The sequence below is a fragment of the Megachile rotundata genome, chromosome 12 (genome assembly GCF_050947335.1).
Source record: "Megachile rotundata isolate GNS110a chromosome 12, iyMegRotu1, whole genome shotgun sequence".
Classification (NCBI taxonomy): Eukaryota; Metazoa; Arthropoda; class Insecta; order Hymenoptera; family Megachilidae; genus Megachile; species Megachile rotundata.
Genome location: NC_134994.1, coordinates 8,975,607 through 8,998,892, shown reverse-complemented (window position 1 = coordinate 8,998,892; position 23,286 = coordinate 8,975,607). Strand labels below are relative to the sequence as shown.

Sequence of the window (23,286 nt, the reverse complement as noted above, 5' to 3'; positions counted from 1 at the left end):
TAGGGTTTCCACGCGTAGAATTTCCGTATTAGGGTTTCCTCGCATTGGATATTCCACGCGTAGAATTTCCATGTGTAGCGATTCCACGCGTCGAATTTGCAAATTGAAGTGTATAGAATAAGAAATAAACGAGATACTATTTATAATCCCTGTGATTGTCGCTTTATTGCAACGAGTTTGGTCAGAGGAAAGCAGTTTTGATTCCTTCGTCCGAGATCGATTTAAAGCTTACTTCCACGCGTATCAAAATAAACATAAAATACATATATCCACTTAATTTCTTTTTTCATCGAACACATTCAGCTCACGTTATTCGCAAAAACGTCCAAGTGGTCACCGAAATTGATCCACGTGTGGTCCCACAACTCGGGATTCGCTCTCTTGTCCCATGGAAGATTTCCAGGTAGCAGGGCAGTAGCGTTCCACTTCTTCAGGTCCTCGCGCATGGCCCTCGCGATTTCAGGGTACCTTGAACAGGATACTTATTTAATACTTTTACAAGATAATCATTTATGGATTACAAAGGATTCCAAGTGAACGTCAAGGCTTAGTTCGAAGACTAAGGACATAAGGGTTCATTGTCACTCACTCGTTGATGAGATTATTATCCTCGCAAGGATCCCTGAGAACGTGGAAGAGGCAGGGCGCGATCAGAGGTTTACACAGCGGCAGAGTGTCGTTTCTAGGTCGACATTTGATCATCGCCTGCTCTCGAAGTCTCCGCACGTTTTCCGACGACAAAGTGTATCCCACGCTGGCCACTGCTCGACCTGTTGGGCTGCCGATCACGCCGCCAATGTCGTAGACCCACTCTCTCCCTGAAGGTCCGTACCAACCGTCCCACTGTCCCTCATAAGTAGACCCTGCAATATCAAACTGATATCAAGTTCACAAGAAAGTTGAAATAAAACACCCTTCACACGATAGTACAATTACTTTGTACCCTGAATATATTTCCACTCGCCAATCGTGATGCCCGACACGCCGAAGATGTCGTCGATGTTATGAAGAACACTTTGGCGAGGCGATTCGGTGTCTTCGCTCAAGGCATGCCACAGATCTAAACCGTCTATGGATAGATTCGATGGGTCTCCACCAGCAGCGGTCAGTAAGGTCGGTAACCAGTCGCTGATGTGGAACAGTTGTCTGCTCACTCTGCCAGGACGAATCAGTCTGGGAGACCATATTAAACCGGCTCCCCTTACGCCGCCTGCAAGAAGTGCGGATTATGAAGTTTCGATTGTATTGTTACTATTTGGTAATTGATCGGTGACTTCAAGGACCTGAAAGGGTTTAAGAGCTTTCAAAGAAATACCTTCCCAGAGGGTGTTCTTTGTACCCCTCAACGGCCAGTTGGAGGCGGCATTCAGATTGAAACCGGCTGGTGGGCCACCATTGTCCGTGGAGAACACTATTATACTGTTCTTTAACATCCCCTTCCGTTGAAGCGCTTCGACCACCTCGCCCACAGACTCGTCCAACTTGCTCAACATGCCTGAAATATATATTATATCAATACACCTACTCAATACAGTAGTTTAATTACATAACCTTGATTCTCGTCATGTAACAGAATGTTACAAATCTAATGCAATATTAACCCCTTGCAGAATTGACGAGCTACTATAGGGTAATTGTATGACTGACATTTCCAGTTGTTGGATAATTTAATTCGTACTCTAGTTACCAGCAAAGCGTCTGCGATTATAATCGAAGATGTTGGTGAATTTCGCGACGTCCACATCAGGCGCCGGTAGAGGATCGTAAGGATTTCCAGAGTGCACAGCTGCGTGTGCCAAATAAAGAAACAGAGGTTTGCTATCGTTATGATTGTTGATCAATTTCACCGCCTCCGATGTGAAGACGTCTGTAGAATATTGGCCATGAAGATCCCAGGCTGCCTCCATTCCTCGTCTCATGTCCAATCCCCAATATGGCTATCGTGAAGAGATAATCAATTAACATTAACATTAATATTAACATTAATATTATAAATTGAAATAAATCACTCACACTTTCAACGGCAGTATGATCAAAGTAGTCCTGATGTCCGCTCCAGAAACCAATATGAGAATCAAATCCCCTGTAAGTCGGTGTGTACTGCTTCGTATAGAATCCTAAATGCCATTTTCCAACGATGTGTGTCCTATAACCGAGCTCTTTTAAATATTCTGGTAGCAACTTTTCTTGGAGAGGTAGTCCTCTTGGCTCGGCACACTTTAGAACCTTTAAAACGGTGTTAATTATTTCTCGACCGGTTGATAATATTGCGGCTGTAGGATTTTAACATTTCACGAGTCTGTAGCTAAAGGTCAGTCCTTTCCCTACGTGAGATCGAATGCAACGAGATGGTATCTTCGGATTTGTCGCTACATATTGGAACAACGTGGCTTAGGTCATACGTTAGAGTTTCATATGTGAGATTTCTACGCGTTAGATTTCCATGCGTGAGAGCTCCATATGTGTGATCTCCACATGTGAGGATTCCATGCATTAGATAGCCATGCTTTAGGTTTCTACGCGTAAGATTTCCACGTGTGGAATTACCATGCGTTGAATTTCCACGTATAAGATTTCCACACGTGAGGTCTACACATGTGTGATCTCCACATGTGAGGTTTCCATTCATTAGATAGCCATGCTATAGGTTTCTACGCGTAAGATTTCCACGTGTGGAATTACCATGCGTTGAATTTCCACGTGTAAGATTTCCATACGTGAGATCTACACATGTGTGATCTCCACATGTGAGGTTTCCATGCATTAGATAGCCATGCTTTAGGTTTCTACGCGTAAGATTTCCACGTGTGGAATTACCATGCGTTGAATTTCCACGTGTAAGATTTCCATACGTGAGATCTACACATGTGTGATCTCCACATGTGAGGTTTCCATGCATTAGATAGCCATGCTTTAGGTTTTTACGCGTAAGATTTCCACGTGTGGAATTACCATGCGTTGAATTTCCACGTATAAGATTTCCACATGTGAGGTCTACACATGTGTGATCCCCACATATGAGGTTTCCATGTATTAGATCGCCACGCGTTAGGTTTCTATGCGTAAGATTTCCACGCGTAGAATTACTATGCATTTAATTTCCACGTGTAAGATCTCCACACGTGAGGTCTACACATGTGTGATCTCCACATGTGAGGTTTCCATGCGTTAGATAGCCACACAATAGGTTTCTATGCGTAAGATTTCCACGCGTAGAATTACCATGCATTTAATTTCCACGCGTAAGATCTCCACACGTGAGATCTCCACATATGAGGTCTCCACACGTGAGATCTCCATATATTAGATCGCCACGCGTTAGGTTTCTACGCGTAAGATTTCCACGCGTTGAATTCCTACGCGTCAGATCTCCACGCATTGAATTCCTACGCGTCAGATCTCCACACGTGAGATTTCTACGCGTCGGATCATCACGCGTAGATCTTCCAGGTGTGAGTTCCAGGTGTCGATTCGTTACATTTCTTCCTATAAAATTACCACGAATTCCCACGCGTTATCTCTCATATCACGCATTTATCAATCCGATACCTTCTCCAAATATTTACCATCTGTCACCTATCTTACAATATCCTAAACTGCCGAATACCACTGATCACGAAAACTAAATCAATGCATAAAGCAGCCTATGAACGCACTTAGAACCTAACCATTACATCGCTTTTCAAAGCAACACAAATGGCTGTTGAACAATAATAAACAACTGGCAATTTCGCTAGCCTTATTTACAAGCTTATTGTCCGCTTAAACGGTTGAGATTAGATGCTCGTCCACATACCCCGTGTTGCATTCCAGTGTGAATTGGGTATTTGCCAGTCATCAAAGCGCTCCTGGATGGTGTGCAAATCGGAGAAACATAATATCGATCAAGGAGGAGACCGGAGTACGCGAGGGCATCGATATTTGGAGTTGGTATTTGGCCAGAACCGTGAAATCCGACGTCGTTCCATCCCTGTTCAGTTGCATGTCAAATAAAAGTTGCATGTCAAATAAAAATCGTTTCTTTCAATCAGAAACGTTGTTCGATGGAGTTTCAGACGCTGGAAGTTTTGAGAGTTAATTGAATGTTACTTGCTTTGTGAGCAAACTTTGAGTTTGAATGCAGGTTTGGAAACTCTCAAAGCTTCCAGCCTTGAATGACATATTCCTGTCACAGACAATTGTCTTAAATGAGATTATCGAGACATTAAAATTAACAGTAGTAGTGACAATAAAACTAGGAGTAAAAGTAACAGTAGTAATAACGTAACAGTAATAAAGTACTCAAATAATAAATGAATACTCAATAACAATAATAAATATTGTATGTATCACTAAAATATTCAAACTTCATACAAGAAAAGAAGTTATACAAGATCTTTAAGAGTCAAACAACATACAGAAACAAAGATGAAGCAAATCAAACAGCAAATGAAAAGATGACAACTTACTAAATCATCAGCCAAAATGAAGACAATGTGTGGTCGCTCAGCTGCCGTTACATGACGAAGAAAAGGTACAATCAAGAAGGCCCACAAAACCGTTCGTGCTTCGATCATCCTGCTAGACGTCTGCCTGCAGGACGTTTCAAGCAACTAAACCGGTTTCCCCGACGATCTTTAAGTCCCTAAACTCCCCGCGACAAAGAAGTAATTGTCATGGGTGTCGCGATAACGCATGCAAATGTAAGTTCCGAGATTACGTTTCACGTTCGCAAGTCTGCACGAGCAACCGAGTTGACGACCGATACCACACTGTGTGTTCAGCTCGTGCACTCGTGAATGGTGGGGTCTTTGTTGACGAGATATGCCTGGAGCGACTCTTCTTCCTCTTAGGCAGTTTCCGTTTTTATCGACCTCGAAGAATAATGCAAGTTGAAATTATGAAATATTAGGAATACGTGGAATTATGAGATATGAGGGGTACTTGGTTGAAATTATGAGATAGGACAAGCTATGTTGTCGTAACATAACAGGTATTGTGACAATATCTGTTAATTTTCATATGTGGAATTTTCATGCGTAGGATTTCTGCATGTAGGGTTTCCACGCGTAGGATTTTCATGTGTAGGATTTCCATGTGTAGGGTTTCCACGCGTAGGATTTTCATATGTAGGATTTCCATGTGTAGGATTTCCACGCATTGGATATTCCACGCATAGAATTTCCATGTGTAGCAATTCCACGCGTCGAATTTGCATATGTGGAATTTTCACATATGGGATTTTCACGCGCAGAATTTCCACGTGTAGGATTTCCACGCGTAGAATTTCCGTATGTAGGATTTCCACGCATTGGATATTCCACGCGTAGAATTTCCATGTGTGGCGATCCCACGCGTCGAATATGCATATGTGGAATTTTCACATATGGGACTTCCACGCGCAGAATTTCAACGTGTAGGGTTTCCACGCGTAGAATTTCCATATGTAGGATTTCCACGCATTGGATATTCCACGCGTAGAATTTCCATGTGTAGCGATCCCACGCGTTGAATTTGCATATGTGGTATTTTCACATATGGGACTTCCACGCGCAGAATTTCCACGTGTAGGGTTTCCACGCGTAGAATTTCCATATGAAGGATTTCCACGCATTGGATATTCCACGCGTAGAATTTCCATGTGTAGCGATTCCACGCGTCGAATTTGCATATGTGGAATTTTCACATATGGGACTTCCACGCGCAGAATTTCCACGTGTAGGGTTTCCACGCGTAGAATTTCCATATGCACGATTTCCACGCGTAGAATTTCCATGTGTAGCGATCCCACGCGTCGAATTTGCATATGTGGAATTTTCACATATGGGACTTCCACGCGCAGACTTTCCACGTGTAGGGTTTCCACGCGTAGAATTTCCGTATGTAAGATTTCCACGCATTGGATATTCCACGCGTAGAATTTCCATGTGTAGCGATTCCATGCGTCGAACTTGCATATGTGGAATTTTCACATGTGGAACTCGCATGTATAAAATTTCCATGCGTCGAATCTTCTTAACGTTGAATTTCTATGCGTTGAATCTCCTTACTTTCTTATTTGTACTGGGTCAAAAATATCGTCTGAAGTAACCTTGAGCTGCGCTGTACCAAGATTGCATCAAAAAACATTAATAAAAAATTTCTCTATTGCATAAGTTATCCTGTATTTAACAAAGCTATTTGCAGTTTTTAGTACGAAATAGTATCTGCAAAAGTAAGTGGATCTATATGGATTTTTCACATAATGCATCTGTTCATTTAGTGCAGTATTGTACTCAAATTAATTCAAACATTACATTCTTAGTTAATGTAACAAGTTAACAGCTATTATTCTAAAGAATACCATACAGAATATTAATAACAGTGAGCGTAAAATGTCAGCAAGTATGTCTGGGTCAGAACGTAAAAAGCATATTGACAGAGATAAATTTCAAAGAACCGAGTGTAATGTTTCTCTATTTTCTTAACGAGGTTTCGTCACGCAGCCTTTTACCGAAAAACGACGATAAGCAATCGACAACGTCAAAAATTGCGCACCGTTGTTTACTCAACGACGAAAATGGGGAAGGTCGATTAAGATGATTATCGTTGAACGAGTGCCATGCAATTTGCGAGTAGATTAAAAATGGGGAATGGTTATTCGATGGTTGATTGCAACAATCGATGGTCTAGCTTCGTAGTGTAGCGACACATGTGTTAATTCAGTGAGCTTGTTGAAAAGACATTTGCTTCGTTCTTAAAGTTTAATAGAAATTATGCTAACGCGAATGAACGGAGCTTCCTTCTCGGGCTAACTATAACTGATTGTAATTGTCGTCACTTGACCTACGGTGCAGGGGACAATTGTTATTATAGTTGGTTTATACTGTGGCGATAAATTGTGTGGCGAAAGAGCGTGTGGAGATGTTATATATGGAGATTCGACACAAGATGTAATTTATGAAAATGTATGGTGTGGAGATATAGCGAGTACAAATCTAACATGAAGATGTCGCGTGAAAATTGAACTTGTATTCCACATATAAAGATTTCACATATGGAGCATCACATGTGTGAATTCAACCGTGTGAAAATTTGACATATGAAGATTCTACTTGTAGGGATTTAGCACGCATCCACAATGCGTGGAAATTTCATACGTGGCGATCCTACATGTAGAAAACTGACATATGAACATTTACAACACGTGGCATTCTAGTATGTGGAAATGCAACGCGTGAAAATACAATGCGTGGAAGTTTCGTGCGTGGAAATTGCACATGTGGAAATCTAATATGTGAAGACTCACAACGCATAGAAATTTGATACGTGAAAATCTAATATATGGAGGCTCACAACGCGTTGAAATTTGATGCGTGGTAATCCCACATATGGAAATCTGATATGTGGAGACTCACAACGCGTTGAAATTTGATGCGTGGTAATCCCACATATGAAAATCTGATATGTGGAGACTCACAACGCGTTGAAATTTGATACGTGCGAATCCCACATATGGAAATCTGATATGTGGAGACTCACAACGCGTTGAAATTTGATGCGTGGTAATCCCACATATGGAAATCTGATATGTGGAGACTCACAACACGTTGAAATTTGATGCGTGGTAATCTCACATATGGAAATCTGATATGTGGAGACTCACAACGCGTTGAAATTTGATGCTAATCCCACATATGGAAATCTGATATGTGGAAACTCACAACGCGTTGAAATTTGATGCGTGGCGATCCCACACGTTGAAATCACACATACATAAATCCACAACGCCTACATATGTGACAGCTAAATCCACGCCAAAATATAACACATGCTTATGGACCACCTAGTACATACTAATTGCTGTTTCATTTCTTTCAGCCTAAAATGTCTCTAAACATTCTACCAATTTACACACTACTCGCCAACGCAACAGCAGAAAACCCCGAATACAACAACTTAATCCAGAAAACGGTACTAAATAGCATAAATTAAATTTAACCTCCCATAAAATTAACTTGTGTCGTTTCTTTCCAGATAACAATTCTTCAAACCTGCGAAACCAATCAAATCTCCACTCTATTATTAGCAGGAGACTACGATGACTTTTTTCAAAAATCATTAGTGAACAACATACCAGTGGCTCTGATTGCAGAATCGAAATTAGACGCTTTCGAATTCTACACCCTAACTCGATATTTTTTCACGATGTTTAAGCAATTTTCGTCTTATCATTTGTTTCACAAGTTAACGCAGTTCGTGGTTGTTTCACAATCGCAACCTATGTTACGGCTGCTTCTGCAGAGGATACGAGACTCTACTTGGGCTAACTTTACTGGATTCTACATTTTAATTGATAGGAAGACCGAGAACGGCTGCGCGAACGCGTACAGGTTTCTCTGGGTCGCCTGGGAGTATGATCTGTTGTCTTCGATATTTTTTTGTACCGATCCTGTCGAAGGACTATTGATTTACACGTACAATCCTTATTCGAATATCGTTCCGAGCGAGTGGCAGGATGCTGGGAGGTTTAAGGGACGCAAGGGGCATCCTTGGTTGTTGATGAAGAGGAAGTATCAAGATGGTAGATTTTATAGCTCAAGATATTTAATTTAGCCTCTTCAAATAATCTTTGTAGCTTTTTCATATTACATACATGTTACACACATTTAATTCTACTTTTGACATTCAGCAAATGGCCATATATACGGACTCCTTCTTTTCTGTTACATTAATAACCTTTTAGCAATTCATTATGCTTACTTTATTTACTTTAGCTACTTTATCCACTCAATTTAAGATAAGTAAGATGAAATAACATGAAGGTAATGATATCATTTCTAACTTTAACGAAAGTCATTCCCAAGGAAGTTAATGATAGACTTACCTAAAAGTGTCTACTTAAACTGTTTAAAAGTATCCCTATTAAATATGAAACCCTAAATTATTCAAAGGTCCCAATATATGCAAGAATCTGACCTTCGACAAAACGACCGACCTCAACGGCTACGAAGTCCGCCTGAACGCGGTGTCGTTCATGCCACACCTTGGCGTAGATCTTAACAAATCGGAATTGGACAAGTTCTCCGGCGGCAACGGTGAAATCATGAAGATGGTATTCCGTAAACTAAACGCGAGCATGAATGTGATCGTGAACAATGGAACTATTTATGACCTTGGAGGTGTCGATAGCCATGGATATCCAGTGGGAATGTTGGCGGATATAGATACTGGAAGAGTGGACATAGGAATGAATGCTAGGAACCTGTATGCGATGTGGAAACTGGGGTATATATCTTTTCAATCTCGCATAAGCTAATTAAATCTTGAAACGTAACCTAACCTTGAATCCTAACCTAGCCTTGACACCTAACCTAATCTTGAAACCTAACCTTGAAGACCTAACCTTCATAACCTTGGACAAACACATAGCTCCCCATTTAGAACCTTTTCTCTTAAACTGTTCCTGATTTTGCTGAACTAAGTCTGAGATCATTTACCGTAATTCCAATAATAACAATTACAAGTTTACAAACTAATGATTGAATCGATCACAACATATGTGTTACAGCCACACATATCCTCACGACCAAGACGGTGTATGCGTGATCACCCAAAGAGCAGGAGAAAAATCGGAGCTCCTTAAGGTCTTATCCTTCATGTCGCCATCCGTGAGGCTTACGAACGCCATAATTATTCTAATTGCGCTCTGCCTACTTACAAAACAGAAAGGATTTGTTCCAGCAATTCTGGACGTCGTCCGAATGATAACGTCTGCCACCATGCATCGTTTTCCTCAAGGTTCAGCCTGCAGGATTTTCTTCATCAGCGTGCTCGTGTTGATAGTGATAATGAACTCGTTGTTGCTAAGTCATTGGTCCTCGTTGCTCACTGTGCCGGTACCTAGGCCTAATATTAAGACGTTGGAGGATCTCAAGGTTTGTGTATTTTTTGTTGTGTTATCTCGCGTTAGATTGCCAAGGTTTGGATTTTAGATGAGAGGCTTTAACATGTGTGGCATTTTCACGTGTAGGATTTCCACATGTAGGATTTCCATGCGTAGAATTTCCATGTGTGAGATTTCTACATGTGGGATTTCCACGCGTTAGGATTTTCATGTGTGGAATTTCCACGCGTAGGATTTCCATGTGTGAGATTTCCACATGTGGGATTTCCACGCGTAGGATTTCCATGTGTGAGATTTCCACATGTGGGATTTCCACGCGCAGGATTTCCATGTGTGAGACTTCCACATGTGGAATTTCCACGCGTAGAATTTCCATGTGTGAGATTTCCACATGTAGCATTTCCATATGTGAGATTTCCACATGTAGGATTTCCACGCGTTAGGATTTCCATGTGTGAGACTTCCACATGTGGGATTTCCACGCGTAGGATTTCCATGTGTGAGATTTCCACATGTAGGATTTCCACGCGTTAGGATTTCCATGTGTGAGACTTCCACATGTGGAATTTCCACGCGTAGAATTTCCATGTGTGAGATTTCCACATGTAGCATTTCCATATGTGAGATTTCCACATGTAGGATTTCCATGTGTGAGACTTCCACATGTGGGATTTCCACGCGTAGGATTTCCATGTGTGAGATTTCCACATATGGGATTTCCACGCGTAGAATTTCCATGTGTGAGATTTCCATGCGTAGGATTTCCGTGTGCGAGATTTCTACGCGTAGGATTTCCATGTGTGAGATTTCCACGCGTAGGATTTCCATGTGTGAGATTTCCACGCGTAGGATTTCCACGCGTAGAATTTTCATGTGTACCGATCCCTCGCGTCGAACTTGCATATGTGGAATATTGACACATACGGCTTCCACGCGTAGAATTTCCAGATGTAGGATTTCCACGCACAGAATTTCCACATGTAAAATTTCCACGCGTAGAATTTCCACGTGTAGGATATTCCACACATAGAATTTCTATATGTAGCATTACCACGCGTCGAATTTGCATATGTGGAATTTTGATATATAGAATTCCCACGCGTAGAATTTCCATTCATCGAACCTCTACTATAGGTTCTCCACGCGTCAAATCTCGTTAACGTGGAATCTCCACGCGTTGAATCTCTCACTGCAGAATCTCCACACACTAAATCTCTCACTGTAGAATCTCCACACATGGAATCTGCACATCTAAAATCACTACTCACCGAATACCAACATGAAACCTCCAACCATCCACTATATTCGCAATTCCAAAAATGTCAAATGCAAAAAAATATTAACCATTTCCCTTGTCTCTAGAAATCCAACAACACGATATACGGGTCCACATTTTACGCGCACCTGTTCAAGAATCAGGTGGTATTAAAATCGCGTTTCCAAGCGGTCTCGTACGACGAATGCAAACAACGAGTACGGGTGTCTCGCAACGCAGCTTGCTTGGATGATTGTTTCCACCTATACGTAAGAATCAGAAGCGATATCGAGACGTTCACCCGATCGGCACCGTTACAACAGCATTTACAAGTGTACGTGACGAGGGAGAATTGGTCGCTGCTGACTCCGGTAACGAAACTGATACAAATTGCAGTGGAGGCTGGAATAGTAGTGATGTGGAAGAAGCTCAACATGCTGACGATGTATCGAGCTTGGAAGAGGAGGCTGGCTAGGGAATACAGAAGCTATAGAACCTTGAGAATCAAGCATGTCTCGTTCTGTTTCTATTTGATTGCTATTGGATACTGTTTGGCTACTGTTGTCTTTGTTCTTGAGATTCTGGTTACGCGGTACAGGTCGAGAATGAGGAAGATATTTAAAAAGACTTAAGATTTATCTTGATATAAAGAGTGTGGAATATAAAGAGCTTCAGAAATATGCCTTCTGTAATATGTATTGAAAGTGTTTTGTATAAAAGTTATTTAATAAAAAATAATATTTAATGGTTCTCGTGGGAGAACTTTGAAATGTGGAGTAAGAAAGGACACGAGTAGAAAGAATGTTAATTGGTCAATATTTTATTTATTCCTTCACTTTATTTTAAACAATTTGTTCATTCGAAGGATCTCTTAAATCCCCTTGAAATGAATATGTTATAGTAAATACGTTCCTTTTTACAATTTATACCATATACACAATAATAGTAATAATAATAATAATAATAATAATATTAATATTAATAATAATAATAAAATTATTAATAAAATTAATAATAATGAATAATAAGGATATAATGATAATGACGATGATGGTGACAATTAATAATCAATAATAATTCATTAATAATAATAATCGGATTAATCATAATGCAAGCCTACGGCGCAAAAAAAAATCAAGAAGAAAAAGAAACAAAACGTAGAGTATACGACACAGTGAAACCGTCTTCATTTCATTATCTTTTAACTGACGGTTATTTACCTATCTTATGTACGCAATTTACAAACCGTTTGTCAGCTGCGCAATTAAATCTTTCCCCTCTTTTTCATCCCCCATTTTGTTGCGATTCTATCTCCCTCTTTCTCTCGTTTTTTTTTTTTCACTTGTTAGTAAAACACTTCTCACTCTCTCCCTCTCTCTCAATCCGCTTAAGCTGAGATTACTATAAAATAGATAAAAAAGCCCTGCTCGCAAAATATCTTGCAAATATATAGATATATATATGTATATGTATATATGTATATATTGTCACGGTCTCTTTCTCTTTTTTTTCCCCGTTCACTCTCGTCTCGTTTCTCTCCTTTCTCCCTGTTCTTCATTCTTTAAACCGGATGCGAGTGTGATCCAATTCAAAGACGAATCCGTTGAAAATTATTTTTGTCTCGCTAAGGATTCATCCAGCGATTTTACGAATTCATCCATATTGTTAATGGGACGGGTCAATCGTGACCTCGATTTAAAGTCTGATATTAACAGGATTTCAAATATGGGAAAATAAACGATATAGACTCTCGTTATATTGCCAATTTTATGTGGACGCTGCCACTTTACTGCCATTGGGAATCTTATTGCCACGTGTTATATCGCCACGAGTTGTAAATTGCACCCACGCGTCACCCACGGATTGCAACACCTATTTGCAAACATTGCAATACTCGTGCCTTGTATCCACAGCGCTCATGCGTTGTATATCCACGCTTTGTATAGCCACTGTGCGTTATATAGTCACGTATTATACACTCAAATCGCACAGCATTGTCCAACCAATATATTGCCAATTGTAAGAGTCCTGTCCCAGCCATGGTAATATAACGAAAGTCTATCTGAAACCCATATGTGGACCACCAACGTGGCTATTTAATTAGAAACATATTAAAAGTATTAGTAAATTGAACAGTAAGGTCACGATTTAACCGGGGGAGACAAATGTCGTTACACGAAAAAACATGCAAAACTTAATGAACCATTTTACTAAAAGATTTTCAACGACATTACACTTATATTAAAAATAAAATACAGCATATTAGCACGTGTCGCTAGCAGAAGACAACCGAATGAAATTTCAACAGGTTTTAAGTAACAATAAAAAGGATTCGTCCTCGATGTACATTGCACACTCTCGCTGTCTCTTCGTGATTCTTTTGTTTAAAATTACATTCAGCGATTGAAATGTTGCACCACGTTCATCGACATCTGTATCCGCGAACCACCCTCAGCAGCGTTCCGCGCCAATAAATACAAATAATAACACGTTAATCAACGTTACTAATTAAAATAAATAAAAAGCAAGTAAGTAAGTAAATTATCTTTCGTTAAGCGAGTTTGGTCTCTCCTTGGTGCGGTTGCCATTCTATCTATCATTTTCTTTTTTTTTTTATTGCTTCCCTCTTTACATTTGTTCGACTCTCTCACACACTCGTACACACACACGCACGGACTTGTACACACACACACAACACACGCGTGCTCTTTCGATCCTGCGAATCTGCTTTGCTCGCTTGATTGCTCGTTTGTCTGGCCGTCTCTTTGAGATGATTTATCGATCGTGCTCGATCGACGGACGATTTCGATCTTCCTGGAAATCGGAAATCGTCGAAAGGGACTCTCACGAGTGAAGGGTAGATGTCTCTCTTCGAAAACGTGACGGACTAGCGTCGTTCACAGACAGACACGTAGAAGATACCCTCGTAGTAAGATCCTATGGAAACTACCCTTCGAATCGTGAACAGAGTCCACCCTCTGATACGTTGATCGTGCCACCACGATAAAAACTAATTCGACTATTTACACGGATTGCGATCGAACTCTCCAGTCGTCGTCGTCGACCTCTCGTAAATATAAAAAACAACTAGAAACGTAGAAATTGCTTAGAAATCGAGGTTCTTCTCATTGCATTATATCAACCTTTAACTGCTACGGTGGAGTTCCACGCTTCAAAAAATAAACTTTAATACTTCCTAAATTCCCAAAATTAGAAACGCTCGTGTTTCAACAATTTTAATTTCAAAAGTCCCGAAATCTTTCAAGCTTCTTCAAACTTTCAAGTTTCTAAATCATAAATTCTAGCAGCACTTCAGCAATATAACCTTATTTGCTTATTACAAAGTAGCGATACTTGTCATATAAAAAACGTATGTTCTCAATTGTTTAATTAATGTTCGCATAGCAGTTCGCATCGCCATAGCAGTTAAAGATTGAAACTCGTAAAGACAATGATTTTCCACGACTGACCAGAGAGCCGTTCGTTTCTGAATTCGGGTGTTCACGCGATTTCGACCGTATACGACAGTATATTAAAATAATGATCGTATAATACTATCAATATAATAATATAATTATGATTGCATGTCTCTATGTTTTACATATGTATATATATATAATATGCTCGTAAGTGAATGTACGCGTGTGTGTACGTATGTATAATATGTATATAAATATGTTACAATTACGGCGCAGCGGGTAAAGAAGACAAAAAATGATAAAATCAAACGGTAATTGTTGCATACAATACATAATGTATATATATATATAAGTTATATATAACACACGAATATATATAATTTATATATATCGTATATGTATACGCTCGACAAATTTCTGTTAACCGTCGAAAATCGTTTCTGCTGCTGTATTTAGGTACAATATACAATTGTCGTTTGTGACATGCATTGTTTAACCGTTTCTTCCTTGCATTCGCACATGCACACACACACACGCGCAGTTGCACACACAGAAACAGGCAACACACACGTTCCTCACATTTCCCTTTCCTTATTTTTTCATCTTTCCTTATCATTCATTCCTATAAATACCTCAAAAAATAATAATAATAATCATAGTATATCAATAACTCAATAATAATATTAATAATAATAATATAATATAATATAATATTAATAATGAAAGTAGCAATAATAATGACAATATATAATATATAATATATATATATATATATATATATATATATGCATAATATGCGTAAAAGTTTTCCTTAGAATCGCAAAGAAAAATTCACGCGATCTGACCGATCGATAAAAAAAAGAAAAAGAAACAAGAGAAAGAAGAAGAAAAAACGCGCGTTAATCACTGTCCCTCGAACAACCTTGTCTCTTCACGTGGCGATAATCAGAACGGCAGCACCATTCGCTTTCTTTGTCTTTCTTTGGAGGTCTGTAGGAACACGTATATAAAATCTTTGCCCCAAAATAAATGTACAACCGCGAAATAAAAAAAGTACAGGAAAGAAAGGATAACAATATGCAAATAATAACGCGTTTCTCGAAGGAGAACCTGAGCTCACGGTGACGCGTTTGCAGCCCTGACAAACTTGTACACGCAGAATCCATTCTTTTGTTTCAAATTCTCGCAGCGACGAATTTCACGCGAGTCGCAAAGATCTTTTGTCTGTGCGTTCTTTCCTTGCAGTTCGCTTTAATCACAGTCGCGGACTGACGAGATCGAAGGCCTGATATTATGTACGTATCCACTACAAATACGTGTGCTGCTCGAAAATATCAAAACATACATTCTTTTTTTAATAGACCTCTTTTTTTTTAGTCGCTTTATCCTTTAGTCTGCGTGCACACGCACACGTGGTATAAAATTGTATCCCGTGAACCATTGGACCGCGCTTAGTTATTTCTACGGGCCCCGAGTCTCGTCAACCCGCGTCCTTACTTCCGCTAATTCTCTTTCTTCCTCTTGGAAAAACGTTAGCAACGGATCGACGGATACGTTTGTTCGAATGTCTCTACGGATATACGTACAATTGGTCCAATTTCCGCTGTTTACTACGTCGATATAAATTCTAACAAAATGTAAACTCTAATGCTCCGTCGCGATTTCTGATCGAATTTGCAGTTTAATTTCGATATGTTCCGACTAATCGTAGAGACAGAATTTCTTCGTTTCTGGTCCAATGAACATCCGCTGGACTCGTTGCTAACGCCTCTTCTGGATCACCTTTGCTTCTCGCTGACGTCGTCGAATCGATTTCGTTCGCTTTGCGTGTAACAGGCTATCTGTCCACGAAGTATCGCAAATGGAAAGCGCGTCGAATTCGGATCGCGTGAAATTTGAATTCCGATCGAATTAGGATTGCGGAAAGTTTCATGCAAAATTTGATCACGGCGTGATTCTTCGTGAACAGACATCGTACTCGGGCCTCGTTACCTTTGAAGTTCTCGCAACATTCTCTCGGATACATTTGACAGTAATATTATGAGAATCACTGAAGTGCGCGCGCACACGACGGTTTCTCACTTTGTCGATGATGGAAGGAACCAAAAGAAAAGCAAACTTAACAAATAGCAAGGAAGAAAATGATAATCGATTCGAGAGTATCACAATGATGAAGAGTGATCGATCGAACAACGCAGTAACGAAAAGGAAAGTAACGTTTTCAAAAGAATATTACAATTGGACTCGGAATGAACGTTCGGGACAAATTCGGCGGACATGTATAATTATCTTGTTGTGTACGTGTATTTTTAATATTTTTTCTTTTTCATTCTTATTTACCAGAAATTTCCTGATTCTCGATAAGACTTGTGGTAGCAAAAATTGGGGCGGGCCGACTCTGTCGCGTCGTTGGAACGACGACAGGTCACCCTCAAGGCGGCGGCACTCGCAAATACCTATTTACAAAAATATACACATGAGCAACTTACTTATCCGTTATGCTTTTCTTTCTTTCTGTCTTCTTTTTTATTTTTCTTCTTTACACGCCCGATGTAACGAGAGAGCGTTAACGCGGTTTCTGTCTCTCCGTTACGCGTTAATTATTTTTTTTTTTCTTTGTTTATCGTCTGGTGTCTGTTCTCGCTTTCTTTCTCTCTTTCTATCTTTTCTTTTTTTCTCTCCCCCGTATAATCGCACTATTTATAATGTGGTGTATGCGCTATGTATAATTATCTGAATATTCTTTTTTTATTTTCTCATCACTAGAACCTCTACTTATTCCCCGTTTAATTCTAAGTAATTGTAAATAATATGTATTGGTTGTTTGTTTCTGTTACCATTTAACGTTGTTTTTCCTTGTTGCGTATTAATTATCTAATCTAAGTTACCTTTTGTTTGTTTGTTTTTTTCCGTAACCTATCTACAAAAGAGTCGTGTCTTTCGTTCACAGACGTCAGACCATTTTTGTATAGTAGTCGGTTGTAAACCGGTTGGATCAACCGTTGATCATTGTTGCTCGTGGCGCATCTCCAACGAAGAGAAATGCATCATCACACTAAATTATTCCCCCCAGTCTCTCTCTAATTCGCGTTTACCTATACCCTCGCCAGGAATTTCGCGACCGCCTTTCTACTATTTCATCTTCTTTCTCGCTCGCTAAAAATGAAACGCCAGCGTGCGCGACGCGTTGGTTCTCTCTTCATTAAATATATTCATATCTATATATTTATAATTATTTATATATTTATATAGGTAATAAACTATATGCATATATGTATATCCTTGTGTTTTCGTCGCACTCGAATCGCCGAGACGAGACTCATGCTTCAGGTAACGTCGGCTGCGGCGCACCGTAAAGCGAGAACACACGGGCGCTTCTGTGGCACTTCTTAATTCCTTCTTCCTTCCGTCGACTCTTCCCGTTCCTATTCAATTTTCATTTACAAAATCGATTTACTCCAAAAACAAAAATAAGGACTACGTGTTTTCCCCTTCTTCTTTTGTCTCGCGATACGCGCGATAACCTCCTTCCCTCTTCTCACGATTTCTTCCTTTCGAAAATAAGTAACTCCCGCTACGCACAGAATACGAGAGATTCTCTACGCACCGATCACGGATCGACGAGATCCATCTTCGACTGTCCACCTGCAGACGAGTAACTTGAATTGACTATAAAGTTGATGCTAGGAGCGTTACAAAAATTCCCCGGGACGCCTCCTAACCTCCTAACGTAGAAACTTCATAGAGCTTTCTCTTTCTCTGACTGTGTAGCAAGTGATTCGACAGTTCTCTCGCAACTACCGATACCGGTAGCTGCTCCCCCGGACCACTGATTTTCTGCACCCCAGAAGAACAGTCCTTAATTATTAACAAATACACTTCTAACCTCTCTCCCTTCGCGAAACTTTCCGATATACTTTCGCGTATCGTTGCACGACGTGTTTCGCGCGACGTTCCTCCTCGACGTCTTTACGTGAACATCGTTGGATACGTGGCCATGTTTTGAGGGAGAGAAGTGATGTAATTGGGGGTGGGTGGTCGGGGGCTATGCCACTGTGGTCAGAGATCTCGAAGCTTCTTTATACCGGCTTGAACATAGCGTACTAAATCGCGCAGCGAACTTTTCAACGTGAGGGGTCCCAGCTTTTCGTCCAGCTCGATGAAAAAATCTGCAACCGAACAAACACGCGTCTCGTTTAACCCAAAATACTAACGACGGATCTGCTCAAACGAATTACGAAACAACTAACTCACCTCTATGCTTCTCTGTCACCAGAGCGTTAGCCTGATCCCAGAGATCGTGACAGCTCAGCAGCAAACCGAACTGATAGTTTTGTTTCGCCATTGCACTGTGAACACTAAGCGGAACGCTAACGTAAGGAGCTGCCTGCGGTTGACCCGAGGCAGCTCCTCGATTTGCCAGTTCGCCGCTGCTGTATCCGGAACTTTGGCTGCCAACGGAACCCACGGAACCGGCCGGTGACGGTGTGGGCGACAACGAAGGCGTTCCTTGACCTTCCGGTTGCACCGAGGTTGCCTGAGCGGGCTAGAAACGCAAGGAAAAACCGAGTTCGTCTCAACAGCTCTCGATCGATAGCGAAGGAAACTTTCGTTGGTCTAGGATGCACTTACTTTCTGATGATAGTCGCTAAGGATCTTCTGGGTCTCCTTGACTTCGTGTTTGCGTATCTTGAACAACTTCAAGTATATAAGGGATTGGCAAAAGAGACTGAAACAAAACAACGGGATAACAGAGTGTTTTTTGAAGGACACGCGCGACGCCGACGAAAGCTCCAAAGCGGGTACTCACCTTAGAATGGCTAGCTTGTTATGTATACTGCTCTCTGGCGAGTTGTTCTGCTGGCTCTTAAACTTCGACGAGATGTATCTGAATAAAGGGTGGGCAAATCAGAGATCGCGGTAATTAGAAAGTACTATTCGTGAAGTAGTTCGGGTTAATTAGAGATGTACTCACTTGATGAGACTTAGAGTATCCTTGTACATGGTGAACGACGCCCTCTCCGTGACAGGATCCGACTCCATGGCGTTGCCAGTGAGCAGGAAACACAGAACGGCTTCCAGATAAAGCATACCCTGCGCTGTAAGTTCGCACTCCTTGTCGGCGCTGTGCTTCAACCGTTTCGCTTCCATCAGGTGCTGATTATGGTCCCTGTGATCGAACGCGTCATGCAAATCAATGTGCCTCCACAGTTTTCGATACCTCGCGTACAATTTTCTCACAGAAGTTTACTCACCACCTGTCCTGATCCTCCAAAACTTCGTTCTGAGGATTGAAGTAGGAATAATAAACGCGTTGAGGCCGCGGTGGTGGCGGCAGTAAGCTGGTGTCGGGCTTTTCTTCCCGCTCGTGATTCGTTGGTTGTATGTCGCTTTGCTGCTCAACAACGACCAACATTTAGTGTAAGCAACCAGAGGGTATTCAGGATTTTGTTCGAGTCGCGAGATTCATACCTGATTGGAAGAGGACCTGGACGCGACAGCCTCAATGTCCGCGTGTTTCCTCTTTCTCCTCTTCCTTTCTTTGTGCTCACCCGAACCCTTCCCTTTCGTCTCTATGGAACACACAGTACTGAAACTGGACACAGAACTACAACTTGGATTACGTTTCCTCTTGGGTGCGCTACCCGCACCACTAGCACCACTACCACTTCCACTAGCACCTCCACCGACGATACCGGCGCCGAGTCCGATGCCGCAGTTACTCTTCGAGTCCGGTATAGGTTCGCCTTTGATCACAGCCCGATTCTTCAGCTCGCCGTCGACTAGCAACGCGTCACCGTGGATCCTTGGATCCGTGGGCAGCTGTTGAGGTGGTGGCGTGTCGATTATCTCGCCCTCTTCGGGCGTAGATGGTCGAGCACTTTGAGCAGTCAGTGCGGAAGCCTGTCTGGACGATGGCCTGGTGTCGGGAAGCTCCGTGCGTTGTCTCAACTCCTGTCCTCTGGATAGCTGCGATAGATGCGGAAGTCTGCTCAGCTCGATCTTGCAGAATAAACTCGGCACCCCGTTCACGTAGGTGAGAGGCGGGAAAGACTGAATCAAGCTGGATGCCTGAGACGACGGTCTCTTGTAAGGACTATCCCCACCGGTCGGCGTGTTCGCGGAGTTGGTGTACTCCTGCACGTAGATGCCACATTTCCCTCCGCCTTTTCCACCCTTTCCTCCTTTACCGCCAACCTTTCCTCCACCCATCGAAGACGAAAACACCTTCCGGAGCGTGTCGCTCTTCTTTTTGTCTTGCACGTTACCCGTGTCCTCCTCTTGCAGCTTTGGACCTGGACTGTTATCGCTGTCCGAGTTCTCCGGAGAAGTTGCCCTGGTCGGCGGTACTCTTGGCCTTGGGGGTACCCTGTGTTAACAAAAAACATCTCGTCACCCATCTTCTTCGACTTGTAAGCAAACACAATACAAACTGAACTTACCTGGCCACTTGAATGCGATTTCTCACGGACATCTCAGACTCGCTGTCAGAGTCAGACCCACCAACGTTGGTCACCCTCGAATTGGATCTCCTGGGTTTGCCTTTGGCGGGACTCTTCTTCTTCTCCTGCTTCTTGGACGAGTCCGCCGGTTTGCTTCTCTTAATAGAAACGCTTCTCCAACGCGCATTGTCGTCTTCGGAGGCACTGTTGTTCTTTCTGGTAGGAGGACCCTCGTCCTCGCTAGAGGATCCGCTAACTCTCGAGCGTCTCTTCTCGCCGATAGCGGTATCCACCGGGGATATCCTGGCCGGCCGATCACTGTCCGAATCACTGGAAGCTTCCTGCGATCTGTCGTCGCTGCCGTCATCGCTGGTCGTGATCATAGGCTTCGAAACGGGCATCTTTCTCTTGATGGAACTAGGAACTCCTCTCGTTCTACTGCGAGGCTTGCCGTTCTTCAGACTCTCGTCCGACGTCCGATGACCACCCTTCGGGCTCTTGGTTGGCTTTCTAGGTCGACCGCGTTTCTTCGCATCGGCCACCTTTGGTTTCTCCGTTTGGACCCGATTCTCCTCCACCGGCTGACCCTTCTCCTGATCCGAAGACCGATAGCTGTCGCTGTCGAGCACGCTGATCATCGTCGGATTGTGGGTCCTTTTCACGGCCTCGTCGAGCTGCCAATCGTGCGCTGCCTTATCCGTGTGCGTTCTCACCTCCGCTGTCGCGGCTGGGGAATCTTCTCGCCTGTTGCATTCCTGCGGATCATTAATTTTTTAATAACAGATCAAATTCAACTGTTATTCTGGACATGGCCCAAGCTTAGAAAAGTTCCTTACCTGCGTCTGCTTGTTTTCAACATTCTGTTCCCCGTGTGGCATCACCGTTTTGTTGAAGAACGAGCCGAGATTCCACCTGGGTTTCGATTCCTCGATAGCTGGCGGTGGTTCCTCGATCAGGTCGGGTTTCGGTGACACTGAGGGTGGCGTGGAGGGTCCTTTATTAGGTTGGGTACTGGACTCATCCTCCGAGTCGTCGCTGGTATCCGAGCCAGTTTCGGAGCCGGAATCGGAGCTCGAACTTGCGCTCCCGGAACTCTGACGAGCTTGGCCAGGTGGACTAGGTGGCCTCTGGATCAAAGGGCTGGGAGGACCCTTCGATTGCAGAGGGCTTACCGGCGGAGGTGACAGGACTTGCTCGGGTGTCATCTGTTTTGCCGGTGACGACGGTCTGGTCGGACTGAGTGGCTTCGTGGGCGACAGAGGACCCACTGGTGATAGACCCATGGGTGACATGGGTGCCAGAGGTGGAGGGGCTGGGGTCATCGCCGGTATCAAGGGCGTTGACAGACTGTGAATAAAGTTAACTCTGAAGGGTTTGTCGGAAGGGTTGATTTCGATTTCTCAACTTTTTTACGTTCATTGACACGACCGAGTTAATACAGAGTAGATACTTACTCGACCGTCAGGTCAGGACTTCTGTTTCCCCTCGCCGTCCGCGACAGTGCTTCCTGCGAAAAAGAAGAGGATCGATTAACAATTAATTACAGCTTAACCGAGGATGAGCTTTCTTTCCTGATTGATCCTCGTATTGTTCTTATTTAGAACGCGTGCGCGTTCGTATCGTACTTTAGGAAAAGAGAATATTGTATTAGACTGTATCACAAGATCTCGAGTAGTAGTTTATTGCAAAAGTCGATGGAGAAAGGTATACAGAAAAATAAAATACAGTAAAATCTGCTTTGTACTTGTTCGAAATTGTCGACGGTTTCAAAATGAAAGTACTTTTCTTCCTAAAATTTCAGGAAGTTCAGATAAAAGTTATCTGAACATAAAAGTTCAGATCATAGGGTGAATCAAATGAGGATTTCCAAAGTACCTACCTAAAGAAGCACCATAAGTACCATAAGCACCATAAGTGCTTCTTACACACACAATAACTGATTTTACTTTTGGCCCACGACATTTAACCCTTTAGCTGCGACTCGAGCTATAAGGTGTAATATCTGGCCCTTTGTGGAAAGTTACCCAACCCACAGCCCAAAGGTTCCCATTCTAATTCTCTTCGAATTACGATCAAATGAACCCCATTGCAGAAATACAGATGTTACTATATTCAGAAAAAATGAGAAAAAAGAGCTCGCTGAATTGGTAACTTCGTTACCTTGCCGACTTCATCCTCGCTGTCTTCGGACAGGCTCAGATCCCGCTCCAAATCCCTGCAACAAAAAGAAAAGCAATCGTTGAAAAGTGATTCCACTGTGTATAAAACTATGGAATAAAGCTGATCGAAAGGGGTGGATAAAAA

The 23,286-nt window shown here is 42.1% G+C and overlaps 3 protein-coding genes across 8 annotated transcripts in view; 1 reads left to right on the top strand and 2 right to left on the bottom strand.

Annotated features, from left to right (window-relative positions):
- Positions 1 to 139: 139 nt before the first annotated feature.
- Positions 140 to 4,740, bottom strand: LOC100874731 (arylsulfatase B). Its single transcript, XM_003702265.3, has 8 exons — positions 4,449 to 4,740; positions 3,797 to 3,970; positions 2,014 to 2,226; positions 1,688 to 1,937; positions 1,316 to 1,495; positions 944 to 1,210; positions 590 to 863; positions 140 to 468 (listed from the first exon to the last, which is right to left on the bottom strand). The coding sequence occupies exons 1-8, from the start codon at positions 4,554 to 4,556 to the stop codon at positions 300 to 302; spliced, it is 1,635 nt and encodes a 544-aa protein (XP_003702313.2). The 5' UTR covers positions 4,557 to 4,740; the 3' UTR covers positions 140 to 299.
- A 78-nt stretch (positions 4,741 to 4,818) lies between these two features.
- Positions 4,819 to 11,928, top strand: LOC105662194 (uncharacterized). 2 transcript variants are annotated; one of them, XM_076537931.1, is made up of 6 exons: positions 4,819 to 4,972; positions 7,840 to 7,932; positions 7,996 to 8,542; positions 8,913 to 9,246; positions 9,530 to 9,896; positions 11,228 to 11,928. In XM_076537931.1, exons 2-6 carry the CDS (start codon positions 7,846 to 7,848, stop codon positions 11,750 to 11,752), a joined length of 1,860 nt encoding a protein of 619 aa, XP_076394046.1. In that variant the 5' UTR covers positions 4,819 to 4,972; positions 7,840 to 7,845; the 3' UTR covers positions 11,753 to 11,928. The 2 variants fall into 2 exon arrangements, with proteins under 2 accessions (XP_076394046.1, XP_076394045.1); XM_076537930.1 differs by lacking the exon at positions 4,819 to 4,972 and adding an exon at positions 5,960 to 6,911.
- Positions 11,929 to 13,719: 1,791 nt separating this feature from the next.
- The window catches only part of lilli (AF4/FMR2 family member lilliputian), a 144,770-nt gene continuing 135,203 nt past the window's right edge, over positions 13,720 to 23,286 (bottom strand). For all 5 annotated transcript variants that reach the window (XM_012283006.2, XM_012283007.2, XM_012283008.2 and 2 more), the window contains 11 exons: positions 23,143 to 23,197; positions 22,437 to 22,489; positions 21,819 to 22,329; positions 20,983 to 21,737; positions 20,012 to 20,909; positions 19,795 to 19,934; positions 19,515 to 19,709; positions 19,350 to 19,427; positions 19,172 to 19,268; positions 18,794 to 19,085; positions 13,720 to 18,708 (listed from right to left, as the gene is read on the bottom strand). In XM_012283006.2, the coding sequence (XP_012138396.1) occupies positions 18,599 to 18,708; positions 18,794 to 19,085; positions 19,172 to 19,268; positions 19,350 to 19,427; positions 19,515 to 19,709; positions 19,795 to 19,934; positions 20,012 to 20,909; positions 20,983 to 21,737; positions 21,819 to 22,329; positions 22,437 to 22,489; positions 23,143 to 23,197 (3,184 nt within the window). In that variant the 3' untranslated portion in view covers positions 13,720 to 18,598. The remainder of the gene's footprint in view (positions 18,709 to 18,793; positions 19,086 to 19,171; positions 19,269 to 19,349; positions 19,428 to 19,514; positions 19,710 to 19,794; positions 19,935 to 20,011; positions 20,910 to 20,982; positions 21,738 to 21,818; positions 22,330 to 22,436; positions 22,490 to 23,142; positions 23,198 to 23,286) is intronic.